The sequence below is a fragment of the Manacus candei genome, unplaced genomic scaffold, assembly GCF_025592945.1.
Source record: "Manacus candei isolate 608988 ecotype Guabito, Panama unplaced genomic scaffold, ASM2559294v1 h1tg000124l, whole genome shotgun sequence".
Taxonomy (NCBI): Eukaryota; Metazoa; Chordata; class Aves; order Passeriformes; family Pipridae; genus Manacus; species Manacus candei.
This window is the reverse complement of record NW_026138172.1, coordinates 2,903,516-2,921,538: the sequence shown is the minus strand read 5'-3', so window position 1 is coordinate 2,921,538 and position 18,023 is coordinate 2,903,516. Positions and strand designations below refer to the sequence as shown.

Below are 18,023 nucleotides of genomic sequence, written 5' to 3'. Positions count from 1 at the left end.
GAATTAGAGGCTTCTTACAGTTTATTAATTTTTCTTTTAGCATTATGTAACCTGTAAAGGTTTTAAGTACATGAGTTTAAGTAGCATGTTCTTTCTTAGCTCATTTTATAGTCCTTGGCCTATTCCTCTTCAAAATTCTCACAAGCAGCATAAGTTGGCCTAAGTACATACTTTGAGTTAATTAAATCTCCTAAACAGTGTTTAATTTTCTTCTTCCTCTCGAAGTTGGTGAGAGATTAGTTATAAAAGAAAATTAGTTGGTTGATAGCATCACGTATTTGATCAGTGCTGAAACAAGATAACTGCCTCAGGTGTATGGTGAACTCTTCATTCCTATGTGAACATTCAGCATATTAAAAGCTGACAACATTATGTGGACATTCATCCTAACAACATATTATAGAAGATCACAATTAATGAAATGAGGAAGTACTAGAACACAAAACATAAACATTTTTAAAAAGTCTTAATTCCTTCAGTGGGTTTGTTCCCATCAAAGCTTTTTACTTTAGCTGAAAGATTTGCAACTGATATTGATGAACCCAAGATTTTGTTTGAGATTATTCTTCTCAAAACATAAAAAATAATTTGACTGTTGCTCATACATGAGTTTGAGACTAAATGGTGAAGTGTCTGTTTACTCTCCTGACCTCTTGACTGAGGCAGCACAGTTGTAGTGGACAAGTTAGTAAAACAAAATTACCTTTTTTTTCTTTTTTTCATCTTAAGATTTTGTGCAGAGGATATCTGAGCATCCTGAGAGAATAAGATGTTAAGTGTTGATGAAAAGTAAACCTACTTCATTGTATCCGATGAAGTTGCTGCACTAGTTTGGTTTTTTTTTTCATTTTTTTCTTCAAATGTTTTCAAAGAGTTTTAACTTTCTCCTATTCATAAGATGCTTCTGACTTACATCTTGGTTTCTGTATTGTTCTTGGGTTTTAGCTAGAACTTGATGTCACCAGTTGTAGTCTCCAATAGTCAAGGGGGTCATTCAAAATACTTTCCATTTCCCACTGAGGTACATTCTTGGAAGAACTTTTCCAATCCAAATAACTGGCATTTATTACTTTTTAATTGCTTAGTTTAATACGTGCTTACATTTGCTGTGGGTCTGTAAAATGAGAGTCCTAGAGGGCACATGCATGCAGTCACTGGATTCAGTTTACATAGCTTGATGGATGTTTTGGGAAAAGCATATTTGTGTGTATGTGCAGTTTGTTACAGATGGTGTCCCAACAAGAAAAAGGTTGTGCTAATGCTGAAGAAAAATGAAATGAAAGTAACTAAATGAAGTAATAAAAAAAAAAAGCATGGCCTTAGAGCTTAGCATCATTTTTCAGCAGCTGTGGGGAAAGCAGTCAGTATGGCACACACGTGGTTGAGCTCAGCAAACATTCTCAAGATGCACTGTGTAGGCAACAATCAATGGGCAGGAGAAATTTCTCTGGATAATTCTGCTCCTCTGGATATTACCAGTGTCCCACTTTTAAGTCCAATGCCTTTTTGTGGAACCTGGTCATGCAAGTAGGTAAAGATCTTAATTCCATATTAAACAAACAAACAAAAAAGTTCATTGTTAGTCTTCGAGATTGTGAAGAAAAATCTTAGAAGGTGAAAGAGTTCTGAAGCTTTAAAAAAGGCAAGATGGACAAAATACAGACATTTCACCTAATAAATTAACTTAAGGTGGATCATTTTTTCATTCAGGTTTGTTTTGGGGGACCAGTGAATTTTTAGAGCTCTAGTTTTGACAGTGTGATTCTATGAAAATAGTTTGAGTCCAGTGCCCTTAGGGAAATGCAGATCTCAACTCCTTCCTCTTCTGGCATACATAAATTAGGAGAAGACTCATTTTTCACAGTTTAGGATTGCTTGTGAAGGAGAAAAAACAGGACTCATGTATCCCTGAAAACCAAGCTGATGTGCATTATGGACCTGCACTTAGAGTCTGTTTAGTTTCTGTCAAGGAGGGATAGGCTGTATGGCAAACTGTTCTTTGCACTGCTATAAATTGGAAACATCCATAAATTATTCTGAATTAGTTTTTCACTACCCCTCATAAATCTTTTCCTCGCGGTTTGCTCTGCTGTCTCTTGGATCACAGCTGAACTTAATCTGAACAGTCAGATTAATTCTGGTCCTCCCTTTGCTTTGTAGGACTCCTCAGTGGGCAGACCTCTCCAACTAACACCAAGCTGGAAAAGCTGGACCCCCAGCAGGTGCTGCAGCTGTGTCTCCGGTACCAGGATCACCTTCACCAGTGCGCAGAAGCCGTCGCCTTTGATCAGAACGCGCTCGTGAAGCGGATTAAGGAGGTGCTGTTGTATGTCCTCTTGTGGTGGGGAAGGGCTTGGGGCTGCATGCTGGGGGTGCAGGTGCTTGCTCTGGGTGGCTGTGGGTCACTTGCAACAGTCTGCTTCAAAGCAACCTCCGTAGAGAAACTTTGTACGTGTGCACTTCAAGCGAAGTTTCCAGGTTTTCATTGTGGTTGCTGTTGGGTTGTGTGATTATTGGTCATGCCCTGTGATTCCTGGCCGTAAACAGTGGCTGTTCTTCTGGTGTGGCAAGTGCTGCAAGAAACTGTTGAAGAAGTGAAAGATTACTGACATTTTTAAAGGTAGCATTCCTTATTTAGATCTGTATAGTATACATTTTATTATGTCTTATGGTTAGGCTCTGATTTAAGGAAAGAAACAGTAATCTAAACATCTATGGCTGGAGAAGGTAGTACTTCAATGGATTTGTAGAGCTAGACTTGTTTTCAATGCTGTCTCGTTTCTGATCTGTGTGGCAAAAAGGTCTTCCTGTGCTGTTGCTTTTACCAATAAACCGTCATTTGGAAATCACTGGTCTGTTTAAATATTGAATTATACTGTTTGGGATTAAATTAATTCCTGGGATGAGCATCCTGCAATTGAATTGTCCTTCTCATATGTGATTACTGATGCTGAAAGCAGTAGGATGGCTGACAGGTTTTTGTTTTGTTTTTTTTTTAAGTCAAGACAGGCTGGCATGAGAGGAGATGTTGTTTGAGAGTGTTTTCTCAGATACTCCCAGATGTGTAGAAGAATTGGTGAATGCTGCATATGTCAAAAGTTCTTGAGACCAAATACCTTTCAGAGTAAAAAAATTTTGAACACATGGTTAATTTTTATTCATGCAGTATAAGCACTGACCTTGATTCGTTGTTGCTCTATTGGCTTAGAGTTAAGAAAACCCCACATGACAAAATGAATAATAAATTTGATTTATGGGCTGTTTTGAGAAGCTGCTGTCATCGTGAAGTTTTCAGTCCAAAGTAATGTAGGAGCCATTAAAATGGCCTTTTTATTTTGGTATATCAAGATCTGAGGCCAGCTATTACACAAGATGTAAAGATATTTGCAGATGTTGGTGACTCAGATCACACAATCTCAGAAATGGGATTTAATTGCCAGCCTAATGACAGTGTGCTGCGTTAATCCAAGCAGACTGTAATTCTTTTGGCTTTTAAAGTGAGAGAGGGAATATTGACATGATTTAAAGTCGTTGTAGACTCCACCAGTACAATCTGCATTAATTGGGCTTGCCTTCTATAGGGCAAGCGGCAGAGTCCCTTTCGAATTAGCTATGGTGGTTTTCCTCCAGTTTGTAAAGCTTGTGCTTATTTTTCATCTAAAATAAATAAAATTATGATACTGATATTATCACTAGCTTCTTTACAACAGACTCCTCTGACAAAGTGATGGAGAAATGGGCAACTCTGTAATGCAGGGAACTGATAAATCAGATGTGTTTGTTTTTTTTTTTTTTCGGCCGCGACATTTAAGTAACTTCAGATGCTTTCAATCCCTCTGCCAGATCCGCTGGTTTTTAGTGTTCGTTTCGCTAATAATTTTTAAATTGCATTGGCTGTTCTGCATGTGTGTTCTGGAGCAGCTGGGTGGGACCCAGTTGGCTTAAATTGTTCTTTCCAAATTGTTTGGGATCTGCTCGATGAACTAAACCGAACCACTGGTGACAGTTGTTGACAACGAGGGGTGCAGCTGAACTAGAGCAGGGTATGTCTCTCGTTACAAGTGTAGACAAAGGAAATCCCATTTGGCATCACCCATTTGTCAGCAGTGATTTAGTTTTGCCATGTACACAAATCTTTGACTGCTAGTAAAGGGTAAAAATGAAAGAGAAAATAAAGGATATTATGAAAAGCATAATGTGTGCATGAGCTGGGACAGTAAATTCTTTTATCCTCATTTTGGTAGCCAGTATTTCCCTTTTCCTTCCTTTAACAGTGCAACCATTAAAGTGTTTTTCTTCTGATAACAGACTGATCAAGTGACTGATGTTTTAACTTACAAACTGTTGGTGAGCTTCAGTCCCTGATACCCTACCATTTGTCTGAGGTATGTTCACTTTTCAGACTATCACTGACTATACTCAGTGAGTAATAGTCCTACTATACAGTGCGCTACACTCTCACTGCCTGCAGCCAGGAGTGTTTTTTTTGGTCTTTCCTTGGCAAAATGTCCCAGGGCAAATATCTTTTGTTCATTGTCTGTGTTGCCAGAAAAAAGGTTTCCTGGATTCTGTCAAAACTCAGAAGTACTTCTGTAAATTTATTGGTCCTCAATAACTCGTAACTGAGTGTGGTGGTTTGTAATTGACACACAATCTGAATTACAGTGGTTCTTAACAGGAAAGAGAATAAGCTAAGGAAGAAAAGGAGTGCCTGCATAACAGTAGTTACCGCAGATCTGAGTAGACACATTTGTGCATTCCTTAACTTCAGGGAGCAAAACAGCTTAGCTTCACTTTCCATCCCATTTCTCACTTTATCCAGAATTTCTTTGCAATGTGTTGGCTGGATCCATATTTGCTCCTAAATGTAGAACCTGTGTGGCTTCCACGTTGGTGTGACTGTTTTCTCTCAAGAGGAAATACATTTACCCAAGTGTTTCCTTGAAGGGGAAAGCATTAATTGAACATGTGATTGAAGGTAGTTGATTCAGGTGCCTTTCTTCAGCATTTACAGTTATTTGTACCTGAATGAGCTTTGTTTTGGAAGGGAGTGATTTACTTATGGCAAGAGGTGTTGTCTTCACTGTCAAAAAAAAAAAAAGAGGATGTATAAGATGAGTTTGAAGGGAAATGTTGATCAGCGCTAAAAGTATGACTGGGGAAAAGTAGGAATTAAGCAGGATGAAGACTACATGAAGTCCTTATCCATGGAGGATGTGTGTTTTGGGTGGCAGGGAGAGACTTTCAGGAGTCATGTGATAGGGGATGGTGAGTAACAGGGAACAGGAAACAAGTAGAATAGGTAAAAGCTGGGGAACAGAGCTAAATTCTCAGAAAGAGCCCATGATTTTGTGTCTAGTTTCAGTGCCTTAAAAAAAAGATTATTTTTTTGTGCACAAGGTACTAAAATTTCAAAAATGATATCTTACAAAATATCTGAAGGTAAGTATCCAAAAATTACTAGTCACACATCAAAAGTTAGGCTTATCCTTTCTATGAAAGCAAAAGGGAAGATGAAAACCACCTAAGCTCCTTTCAAAAAAGCTTTGAATGAAAAGATCTTTAGCATTTCTTATTAGACTTCCAGCATTGTCAAAGGGGATGTGCTTTTGAAGTTTACTGTGTACCCTTAAAGGCAAATGTGGTTCCTAGATACACTGTTCTTAAGATGTATTTCAAAGCAGGTTACTTAGTCTCTTTGCCCGAACAACAAATATAAATGCATTATTATTTGTAGCTTTTGTTGCCATAGAAATCCCATGCTGCCAATAATTTTGAAAACAGAGCACTTTTTACAATACGAGATGAAATGTAAAATGTCTCAATCTAAGCTGGCACACACCTGTGGGGGCAAAACCCCCCACTTGTTCAAATATAATAAATATTACTTTTATATTCTGAGTAGTTAAGCAACTTTTGTCCAGGCAGGCATTAATATCAGTAATTGGTTTGTCATGCAGCAAATTGCAGCGTATGGCTTGTTTCATACCTATAAACTCCTCTATGGGAATAGCTCATTATTTTGAACAAGTATTCCAGAACAATGTGTGTATGGATTTTATTTGTTTTGGTTTGTTGATGGTGGTTTTCTTTCTTTATCAGCTTGCAGCAAAAAAGTAAATGTAATGGGCTTCTCTAGTATGTAGTTAAGATGTCCAGAAATACATCCCTTAATATTTGGCAAATAAATAACTTTTGCAGCCATACATACATGACATCATGTCTCCTAATATATTTCAGCTATTTAAGATTATGAATAGGTGTTAAATCATTATCCTCTAAGAAGCAAGTCTAGTGCATTTGACAGACTAACAAGGAAATCACTTTTACACACAAGCATGTTGTACCTTATCTGATGCATTTAAGACTCACAAATTGTGATTCAGTCATTCGTGTCACCACGTGTGCCCAACAATTTTGGGTTTTAGGGATTTTGAGGTTTTTTTATGGATGCCATGTAGCTTTTTGACCTTTATGGCAACTACTTTGTTTCTATGACACAGAGTGTGTTTTTATCAGATGTGCCTGTCGACTAGTGGCAAAACCTTCTGCAGAATGTGGTGTGCAGAAGTCATCAGCATGGTTTTGTTCCACCCTGAGGGAAGGATGGGCTTGCCGAGGGCAGGTCCTATGGCTTTAAACCTGTCTCATTAGAGGTGAGAGGGCTGGCTCTGGTAGGGACAGCTTGTAAAGGTCTTGACATTGCCTGGTGGAAATTTAAGGACAAGGTACCTTGAAGGCGGTGATAAAGGGAAAAACCATCTCAAGTGCAGGGAGCTGTTCCATCACCAGGAATGAACGAGGTATGAGCCAGAAACCTTGGAAAGGCATTGCCTGGCTGGGGACTACGTCAGTGCAGTGCAGCATCCTGTTAACCAAGGCTCCAATGAGACTTGAAGTGCATGTCTGTTGTAAGCACCCATAGTTTCTACTGTGCAAAGCACCACAATCACTTTTCTTAACTCTTTCCCTCTCTGGGCAGAAAGATTTGAAGTGCCTGGGATTCATACCATGCTCCAGTCACAGTTGAGCAGTGTCCCTTCAGAGAGTCAACTCAAATGAAGGGGACATTTTGTGAAGGTATTTTTACTTGGTCTTTGGTTTGGTTTGTTTCTGCTGAGTGAGGTGTTTATTGCCATTCCTGTTATCTATGGTTTCCCTGTAGGAGGTTTCAGACCTGAGTTTCCAAGACTGTTTGTGAAATCTATTTTCAGCAGACATGCCCACCTTACTGAAGTAGGCCAGCAAAAGATAAATGGCCTTACCAAATTCAAAATGCATCTTCAACTTCAGGCCTTTGCTTTAAGGCCCATATGCTCATATGGTCAGACCACTAAGTTAGCTTTTAGCCCATTAAAGGGAAGGACTCAGAGAATCAAAAGCAAGCCTGTTAAAAGAAGCCTGGCAAAAGTGAAAATGGAGGTGCATTTAGTTTTGACACAACATATAAAGATGTTCTAGATGAGACCATGTTAACTTTCCAACAAAATTGAGCCCTTTGGTTCATAGACTTAAATTAGCAGTTCCTCAAATCCAGGGAAAGGAGCCTGACAATTCCTTGCAATGTAATATTTCTGAAATGGGGAAGAACCTGGGTTGAAATGCCACTTGTATTTTCAAGGGATTTAATGCCACATTGCTTTTTAGAAAAAACTAGGGAACATAGCAGTCTGTAAGAAATCAATGCCTTAAATATAGTCTTTGGCATTTTGAAAGTTGATTGATGAGGGCTGTGACAATATATCCAGCTCTTTATTCTTCATCTCATCTGAGATGAAATGTTGTTTATTAAGACTGGAGTCTTAACAGGCACCATCATGCAGAAATAAATGTGCAGGATTATTAAGCTGGAAACATGTTAAGCTTCATATCCTTCAGTTGATCTTGCTCATTTTACTCCAGCCTGATGTGCAGGTAGCTTGAGTACATGAGTGGTGGGGTGATGTCTTAACCAGCCAGCATCAAAATGTGAAAATGCTCTTGAAAAAGCTTCACAGTTGTTACTTTAATAAATAGAATGTCTTGCGGTGTGTGCTTGAGGTAGATGGCCAGTGCTCTATTTTTACGTGAACTTCATGAAGTGATCTAGCAGTTATAAAGGAAGAGGAAATTGTTTGCACTTGTGACAGTCTAAAATCTGCTGCACTAACATACAGTCATTTGGTGTCATTTTGCTCCTAGAATATATGTGTGTAATCAGTTCCAGCATGTCCCCTTCTCTTGTCCTTTGGTTTCTCTTGTACTTTATGGCCTTTTGAGGAAAGATCTAAACTGGAATCCTTTCCACCACTGAACTTCCAAGGAAGAGTAGAAAATTAAACAAGCATCTAGCAGTCAGAAAGGTTTGTACTATTATAGAATTTAAGTGCTTAAAAAACTATCATTGAAGATCCAAAGTCTGGTATGCCTAAGCCTTTTAGTAACGCTTTCATCAGGACTAGTGCATGGAGCTTATGATTATCAGGTATCAGAAGGAATATAATTCAGTTTCTTTTAACAGCTTGTTTAAACTAGGAAATTTGATTTCTTATTCTAACCTTGTTACCTCGGGTGGAAAAAATCTCAAACAACCCCCTGCCCCAACATTGTAGGAATAAGAAGTGTTGAATTTCATTGCAGAATTCGCAGACTTGATGTTGAATTGGGGCATGAAACAGGTTTGAGAAGTGAAGAAAGCAAGTGTCATCCTGGGCTGTATCACACAAGGTGCTTCCAGGAGAAATAGGAACATATTGATTGTATTGTGCAAGGCTGAGAGATGATCTCATCTGACACACTGTGAGCAGTTCTCATCATGTTCAAGGAAGGCGAGTTTCATAATACAAGAAAAGGGCTATAAGGATGCATAGGGAGTGGAGAACCTTGGGGAGGAAACTGGAAAAGCGTTACTTGTTTGGCTTAGTCAGATAAAGATAGAAAATGGTACAATTTCTCTTCTTAAATAAGACTGGGATTGGTGTCGATTGAAAATAGTCTTCTCCCTCCCTGGTGGATTGTGTCGATATAGGAGAAGTCACTTTACAGACTTTCTTTCTTAAAAATTACCTCCTGCTTCAGTGTTGAAATTTTCAAGGTGTCAACTCTACCCTTAAGTGAGAATTGGGGTGGGGTGTGGAGGTGTCAGGAATGTTAGCTAAGAGCTTTTCAGCAGTTTGACGTTCATTTTAGATAGGTCATCCTGTATTATTTGCAAATATTTGGAGTTGCACCGATGAATTAAAGATACTACTTGGTAGACTTGATGGAGCTAGGTGAACCATGTGTTAGCAGCCCTGTAATTAGAATTATGATAATAATCAGATGTGATTTGCAGAGATGACTTCATGTTGAAAGTATTACAAAGCCTTAGTGCAAGTAATCTGTCTTGGTTTCTGTGAAGGGTAGGGTTTCCTTAATGTTTCTGTGTCATTGAGGTGTGAATGTTTCTATATGAGAACATTATTAGAATGTTAGTTATTGTACCACTACTCTAGAAGTATGAAACATATGATTTACTATTAATTAATTTATGTGGGTGTTGTTCCTGACTGGATGTGTCATCTACCTCTAGAAGCCTGGATAAAAGGCTGAATTACAGTGTAGTAGAATTCACTGTAATCGAGTGTATGAACTGTGCCAGGCTGTAGTGTACTTGACAAGAAATAATATTTTTAATTTTTTTTTTAACTGGAACAGCAAGTGATGCATTTGAAGAACAGTCGCACTGATTGGTAAATTGTCTAAAACACAAAATCCCAAATCAGATTAATTTCAGCTCAGGTAGTTGTTGTAAAAGAAGTCAACATAAAAACAGTATATGGCAAAGAATTTTTAAAGAGTTTTCAAGGGCTTCTTGGGGCATAGCCTTTCCTTTTGCTTAATCCAGTCCACAGAATTTAATTCTTGCTTATGCCTGACCTAAGCTACATGGGAACTGAAGGTGAACTACTTACTTTTCAAGTACAAGTTCTCCTGCCAGATCATAGTGCAAAAATTCAAATATCTTCTTGCATTTGATCAATTTATTCTAGAGATTTGTAGACATAAACGAGGAGAAAGAAATACTCAACTTTCTGTGAACCTGGAGGCCACTGCAGCTCAGTACAATGAAAATGAATGCTCAGAGTGGATCAGTTACCACTACTCACACACTGAGTTTCTGTCTGAGTCATTGATCACTGATGGTGGTATGTGCTCTTGTTACTGTATTTTGAGCAAGAGTCTATAGCCTCAGAAGAGCTTAGTCTGTAAATGATCTACAGTGCTCAGGATTTCCTTGAGGCTTTCCTGAAGCCAAAGGCTGATGTTGTGACCTCCAGAAATGTGCTGGGACACTTGGGCTTCAGCACTGTGGAAGTACAGTAGAGTCAGTCTTTAAAGTATCTCTTCTGGGAATGAAGGAGTAGATCCTCCCCTTAACATCACTGGGAAGTACTTGGCTCATTTCGTGTTCTGTTTAAACATGGAAGAGCTGATGTAGAGCTACAAAAAGATCTTTCAGCAATTTTTCAGGTTATTACAGACTGACTTTATTAGAACTGAACATACCTTTGAGTTTCCCCACTTGAAGGGAAGTTGATTTGGACTTCCATGTCAGAACTGTGACTGTCAGGGGAAGAGCAAAATGGGTTCTCGGATGTCCAGAAATCCCCAGTTCCTAACTGCTGGGCTTGGTCCATGCATATCTCACACTTCAGCCTTCTTGCTTGTATCCATCTACACAGCACATGGGAGGTAGGTCTGATGCAGTCAGATGTGCTGGACTGGCAGTGTAAGTGTGGCAAGGAGCTTGAACCCATCTTTGTCTGCAATACCTCAGAGGGAGTCCTAGGTAATCCTTTTAGCACTTCACAAGCAGTAGGAAATGGTTAAAACTCACCTCCTTTGCATCCTGTGGGAACAGATTTAAGAGCATTTTCTAGAAGAAAATTTCTTCTAGTGTGTCTAACCCTGGCTAAATATGGCAAAGGTAGCATCCCCTTTTGAAAAATTTTGAAAGACCTTCTGTAGAACATCTGGGAAAGAAGACCTACAGCTATCAGGTCCCAAATGTGAAGCTGAGAGTAACAGCAGATGGCTTGCAAATGTAATGATGCTGAGTATTTTCACTCTGAAGTGAGAATGGCAGTGCTTTCTGAGAAACATCTCATTAATGATAGTGATCATCTCTTTTCAAATCGAAGCTTATTTGTCATTGGAAAACCAACTTGCTTAAAGCTAGTCATTTTGATGTATTAAAAGTACAAACCTGAAATTTATGATAAAATGAAACCCTAAGTGTAAAGAACATTTATAACTGCTGTTATTCAAGCTCTGGCTGGATATAGGAATGTTCTGAACAAGTAATATATCAGCAGGGTAAAATCAGGAAATGAGGAAATTGAAGGTTGTGTTTTGTAGCAGAAGTATTAGGTAGCCTGAAATAAGAGTTGTGCAAGTTATCATTTAAGCAGCAGATCTGTAACAGATACGTATTTTTTTCTTTTCCAGGAACAGCTAATTGAAGACAGACCAGGAGTTTCTTATTAATTTCTGTGGAATTGTATTCCACAAAAGAGAGGTTTTGTAAAAACATTGCACACACAGGTTCAATAATCTTATGTATTCTTTGGGTGGAGTTTTTTATTTGTTTTTCCTAAACTTTGTTATTTAGAATAGGTATGGAAGCATTTCTAATGCTTTGAATATAACTTAACATTTTTAGTCATGATAAATTTTAGAGATGGCTTCTTAGATGGATGTAGATTGTTCTAGGAAAGCAGCGTTGAAAGCTCTAAAACGTGTTCTTACTAGTCAAAGACAATGAGCTAGAAAATACTATAACCTTTCTTGGTGACAGTTTAGAAAGCTTACTCTTTTTTTTCCTTTCTGTTTTTTCAAGAATATTATGCAGTTAAGTCTGATACAACCACAGCAAACACTGAATTAGAATCCAGGAACACATGCAGGGGGAAAGAAGGTGCATTTTCTCTCATGATCCTGCTGGTAGGTCAGACAAGCAAGCTGATGGGACAGAAGACCAAACCACTGAAGAAGAGGGAGGCTAGGAAGACTAAATTTGTTTTGTTCTCCCCCAACAACTTAGGTGCAGAACTAAGCTTGTGATTACTTCAGCTCATTTGAAGGAGAAGGGTATGACTGCTCCTTTGCAGTGCCCTGAGTTTCACCTGCCTTTGTTAATGGTTCAGCTTGGTTAATGGTTCATCTTAGCTTTAGGCAAAGATGATGAATATATGTGGTGTTGAGGGAAATACAAGTAAAGAAAGACCAATAGAACGGGACTGTAATGTGACACGTATCCATACTGGAGAGCTGGCCATGGCATCTGCAGCACCAGATTTCAGATGGCTGCTGGTTGTCAGGTTTTGCTGCCCATCTTCTCTGTGAAGTGGGGCCCTGCTTTTTAAACACTTGGAAGTCTACTGGTTCATTAATGCTGGGCAAGAGGTAGGTATTGTTTTAATTGTAGCTTTGGGACTCTTTTTTTTAGCAACAGTTAGTGATAGCAGTCATAACTTAAGCTTGAGGGACTGCCAGTTAACAGAGGGATGCTGGTAGCTCTCAAGCAGGGTAGGCTTGAGTCGGAGTTGTGAGGGAGATGTGGGCTGTGGAGGTCAGACTGTGTGGTAGTGACAAACATATGCTGTCCAATAACACAACAGACAGGAAAAGATTTACATAAAGATGGAAAAGCTAATTTCAAGAATGAACCTTCTCATTCTTTGAAATTCTGAATGCTTTTGTGTATCTCAAGGCCTTCCAAAATAATTAAATCTTGATCTTACAGGTGCAGTAGCCTATCTTATGCTATCTTATATAGCACTATAGTACTAAGGGACTAAGCATGGGTTTAACTGTAGATCTTTTGGAGTAAAGGCATTGATATACCTGTTAATATTGCTAAAACTCAGTGCTAGAGCCAGTTAAAATGGTTACTCTTCGTTCTCTGACTTGACTGTGATCCATGCAATGCTTAGACAGAATAATCCTTAGCATTTGTTTACAGCAATGACAAATTACAGAGGGAGTGAAAGGAATATTTTGGCATGGGATTCCATCTTAGATGTGATAAGCAATACAAATTATAACTGTTTATGTGGCAGTGGCACAGAAGAGGGGTACTCATGCGAGCTGTACTCATGACTGAAGCTGAAGAGTGGGATCCTTGACTGGGTGTCTGTGTTTTCTACACACTGCAAGAGATGCTACCCAGTCAGTTTACCACTTACTGTATGTGGTGCGTGGGAGAAACAGAAGATGTTCCCATCATCAGGAAGTCATCATGATCTGTTGTGCTGACTTTGCGTGACATTATCAAAGAGAGAGGGGAAGGGGGAAAAAAGCCATTCATTTAACACATTTGTTTTCAGGCAGTACAGAAAGAGGAGCTGTCTTCAGTTTTAAGTGTGCTGATTGAAAAGTATTTTCACACCAACACATCATTACTAATATTCCATGCAGTCATGTTCCTGCCTGTCACTTTGTGATGTGGGTTTTGTGCAGCTGCAGGAAGGATTTCATTTAACCCCAGTCAAGCACCTGACAATGTGAACGAAAGGCTGTTTGTGCTCCGAGTGCTGTTCCAGCAAATGAACTTTCTGGAATGAGGATTGCACCCTAATAGCTGTGTATTTTTGAACAGCAGCCATAGGGAATGGGAGATGAGAGCAAATTGTTAGGACAGAAGGACACAGGACAAATGGATGTCTGCTTGAGCTCTTGAAGGCTGTTGCTGAGTGTGGGGGGAAAAAAAACCCCATCATCTTGCCTTATTGGCATTTTAGGAGGGAGTGGAGAAGCTGAGAATGTCCAAGCATCCTCAGATGTATTTGGTTTGTTATGTATGTCAGCAGTGCCTCTCTAGAAATTTGATTCCAAGTTTAATGAACTTTTGCAACTATATTCTGCACCCAGGGAAAATGTGTCTAGCTGCAATTTTCATTCTCAGTCATTGAACTAACAAGATGTGACCACTGTTTCCAAGACCTCAGGACACTCATATGCCCATGGCAGAGGTGTTATAAACCCATGCCAGGTAAGAGATGTATATATATGGGCACTGGTTTGCTTTCAGTGTGGTCTCTTGAAAAGAATTGGGCAGTGGCCAGTGCTGACCTCAATCTTTTTGTGGGCTAAATTAATGTCTTTATTCTGCTTGGCAGTGTGGGCCAAGAAAAATTTTTAAATGAATGCAAGAATTTATGGTGTGCAAGATGTCTGACAGTATCCTCAGTTGTTTTTGTGTTTCACCAGTGTGGTGTTACAAATGGGCCTGTGTAATGCAGAGGAGACTCTTATGGGTTGACAGTGTGAATGGTGTAGCAGGAGAGGCTGTGCTGGGGCCCATTTAAGTGGGGAAATATCCATCTTACCCTGTTGTTGGAAGTAATTATTAATCTGTTTTTATTTGAAGAAAGAAAAGCCCTGTAGATGTCATTTCATGTTTAAAATGTGAAACTGAGGCATGAATTAGTGTCCCGCTGCTGCTGAGCCACAGAAGAGGCATGAGCTTTGAAACAGAAAAAGGCACAAATTGTGAATATCACTGGCTGTACTAAAAAATCATGTCATGCTGGAAGGTGAGTTTTAGGCTTGTTCATTTTTATATACTTCTGAAAGAAGTATATATATACTATAGTGTATGTATATATATATGTAGTATATCTATATATACTATAGAAGTGTATATATATACTATATATATATACTGTACTTCTGAAAGAAAAACATGAAGAAACATGCTTTTCAACACAGGAAGGGAAGAAAAATCCTGTCTTCTACTCTGGGCATGTCCAGCCTCAGGTTTGTTGCTTTAACAGGAGGAATGATTTTTGGAAAGAAATAAAATATTCATTAGGAACTCTCACCCTTTCACTGAGAACCCATCTTTTTTTCTCAAGTCCAGATTGGGCAGAACTTCTTGTTTTGATGAGAATTAAGACTCTGACCTCACATGCTGGGCTCTGCCCTCTGCTTTGTTCTGTTGCTTCTTTACAGGCTTCAGGTCCAGCCTTTAAACTCTCTAAACTCTTCTGTACCTCTCAGTTGGGGATGATTGTAGCTTACTCAGTGAATATGTTTGAAGGACAGATGGGTGATGATGAAGCCTTGATGGTGAGGTTGTCAAGGGGCTGGTGACAGTGCTGCTTCACATCTCTCATATCTTCTGGCTTCAGAGTAGTGGCCAGCTGATGGGAAGTTATCTGCAACTTGGTGGCCTGCTGTATAGGAGGCTTGAAGCAAACAGAGCAGGAACAATGGCTCAAATAAACACTCTCAGATGGTTGTAGGGTACTGGAAGAGCAGCTAGCTCTGGAGTGTCTTGCTGGGCCTTCCCAGAGAGCTTCACATATAGGGATGGACAAGAAGGCTGAGACTTGAACATTTTGCAGAGGTGAATTTGGCAGGGCTTCATGTCAGGGAGGTGGGAGTTGATGGGAGCTGTTCAGAGAAGGCAGATTCACTCATTGACCCTCAAGGGTATCTTGAAAAGCATGGACTGCCTTGGCTGTAGGCAGGGGAGCAGACTCCCCCTCAGCTCCCCTTCTCCAGATGCTTTTATTGGTACTGTATGAAATTAAATAGATTGGAATTAAGTGGATTGTTATGCATGTTCCCTGCTCATTATGGATTACCAAAGGCTAGTTTTAGTCTCTGTGGTGGGTAAATAGGGCTGACCCTCAGAGTATGAAGGACCTGTCTGAGTGTGAGAGGTATGGGACTGCATGCCAGGAAAGGTAAAAGCACAAGGACTGGGATTAGAGGAGCTTGCCTGGAGGGGGAGGAGGCAGGAAGGATGTGTGTACTTAGGCCTGCTTCAAGGAAAGCTGCAAAGAGACATTGGCATTTATCTACAGGAATTAACGTGTAGTTGCCTTTTTTTTTTTTAATAGTTAAAAATACCAGGCTCAGTCTGAGTAAAAATTGACCTTTCCTCACAATTACTCAGCTTCAGTCCTCCCTGTTGTGTCGCTGGCTGTGCAGCTGTCGTGGCTCCCTCAGCAGGCAAACCCGAATGCTAGGTGTAGGGGAACTGTAGGAAACACTCACTTCCACCCTTTCTCCTTTTGTGTGAGGCAGCTTTTTTTTTATGGCCATTGTGAACGTGTCCAAAGGTAGCAAAGAGCTTGGAAGCCACTCCACATTTCTCTTTCCTATTGCAGGTCAGCTCCAGCTTCTTCCTGCGTTCCTCACCCGTAAGTGGACGTTACACGTATTTACAAAAGGAGCCTAAAAAGTCAGCAGATGGAAGTTATTGGAATGGAGAAAAAAAGGGGCCTTTGGTGTTTTTTGTTTAAAAGCTTGGTAGGTGCAAGCTTTGCCTCTTATGCAGTGCTGTGAGGCCGCATGGAGAGCCTGCCTGTGGATGAGAAGTTCAGAACTAGAGGAGGTTTCTGCCTGGGTCCCCACACTGCTCAGTTTAATGAGGCATGCTGGCTTTTGGCAGGTTTCCGACTGGCTGCCACTCCAGGCCACTGTCTCATTAGGTAGGATGTTTTTAGGCACTGGATTTAACTTACTGGTTGATGGTGGTCTGCTTTTTACACACTCCAATTTACAGAGCTAGCGCCAAGCTACTAAATTATTGAGCTGGGGTTTTAATAGAAACCCCTGTGTAGGCTTAAATTGTTTCCACTCTATTTGGAGTTTCCTGCTCTGCTGGTTTTATTTTCTCCCGTGCGTGAAAGTGTGGAGGGAGGCACAGAGGCAAAGAAAAAGAATTCAGCCTGAAAGCAGTAGAAAGTACAGATGAAATTAAAGAGTATCCAGCTCTGATGGAGGTGATAGAGGAAAAAATGTGCGCTAATCCCCATGACAAGTTCAGTGGAAACTTGTGTGTTTGTTTTAAATGCTGTTTGTAAGTAAGTTAAGTTACAAAAAAACCTAAGGTAACTTAGGTTTTCAGTATTTTCTTGACTATTTCTGACTTGACCTCTTCCCTGGGCTTGAAAGGGACGTTTGTCAGCAGATATAGCTACACCAGTTGTTCCCCCAGTGCCAAACCCTGCTGCTGCCAGTGGGACGGCAGTGCTCCCTGGTGGGACCTCCGTCCTTGGTGAGGGATGCACCTTCCCGCTTTGCACCATTTCCACCCACTCCTCCCCCTGCTGAAGGCTTTCCCCTACAAACCTGCGCCACTGGATACTGGGTCAGGATTACAGTTGCTGATTAAGTACTGTGTAAGTCAGATCAGGTTAGCACGGTGTGTTTTTTAGCACCGCACTGATAAATTTGTGTTGTCCCCGGTGACAGGTACAGTCACTGTTCTCTGACAAATGGGTTGACTCTGTCACACAGTTAAAGTGTGAGGGATGTGGTTTCAACCTGTGCTTCTTAGTAGACCAGGAGTTCCCAGCACCAATTCCCTGAGGCTGCTTCATCATGAGCAGTGACTTCCTTCCTCTGGGAGTGATTAGATGGGAGAGATTTGGAAAAAACAGTGGTAAGAGGTGGCAGTGGGCTAAAACTGGTCAGTGTGTGTCTGTCTCTGTCCTTCACTCAGCAGCCCCTGTGGGCATGTGCTGTGTCCCAAGTGAGGGACTTTCCACAAAATGTCTTCAGAGTCGGAAGAGCCGAAGAGCCTGTGCGCTGGAATGACCGGGATTGTTGAGTGCAGCTACAGCGAGATACGGGCTTGAGGGCTCGGAGCAGACCTGTTACCAAACTCTTTGAACATGTGGTGTGTCTTACAATGTGTAAAACAGCTTAAACCGTCTGACTCGGAAGCTACTGACTGAATTCTGCCTGGGGTTTGCAGGTCTGGCTGAAGAGAAGATTGGACTGTGAATTATAAAGGCTACCTTCATCACTCAGTGGCAGGAACAGCACAGCAGTTCCTGTCATTGTCATCATGCTTGAGCCATGTTTGGGTACTGACTGTGTTTAATTGCATGACTAATTTACTTAATGTCTCTCTGGGGGTCACTCATAACACTCCTTATTTTTGGGTTTCAGGGAAATTAGGGACAGTAGCAATCCATTGTGGTTCTCAAGGCAGGAGTTTTCCAGATGACAATGGTAGTAACAACTGTGGTTTGGTTTAG

The 18,023-nt window shown here is 40.3% G+C and overlaps 1 protein-coding gene across 1 annotated transcript in view; it reads left to right on the top strand.

The window, feature by feature from the left end:
* The window catches only part of BORCS5 (BLOC-1 related complex subunit 5), a 71,535-nt gene that overhangs the window by 48,946 nt on the left and 4,566 nt on the right, over nucleotides 1–18,023 (top strand). Inside the window, exon 3 of the mRNA XM_051770770.1 lies at nucleotides 2,161–2,318. Coding sequence (XP_051626730.1) covers nucleotides 2,161–2,318 — 158 coding nt within the window. The remainder of the gene's footprint in view (nucleotides 1–2,160; nucleotides 2,319–18,023) is intronic.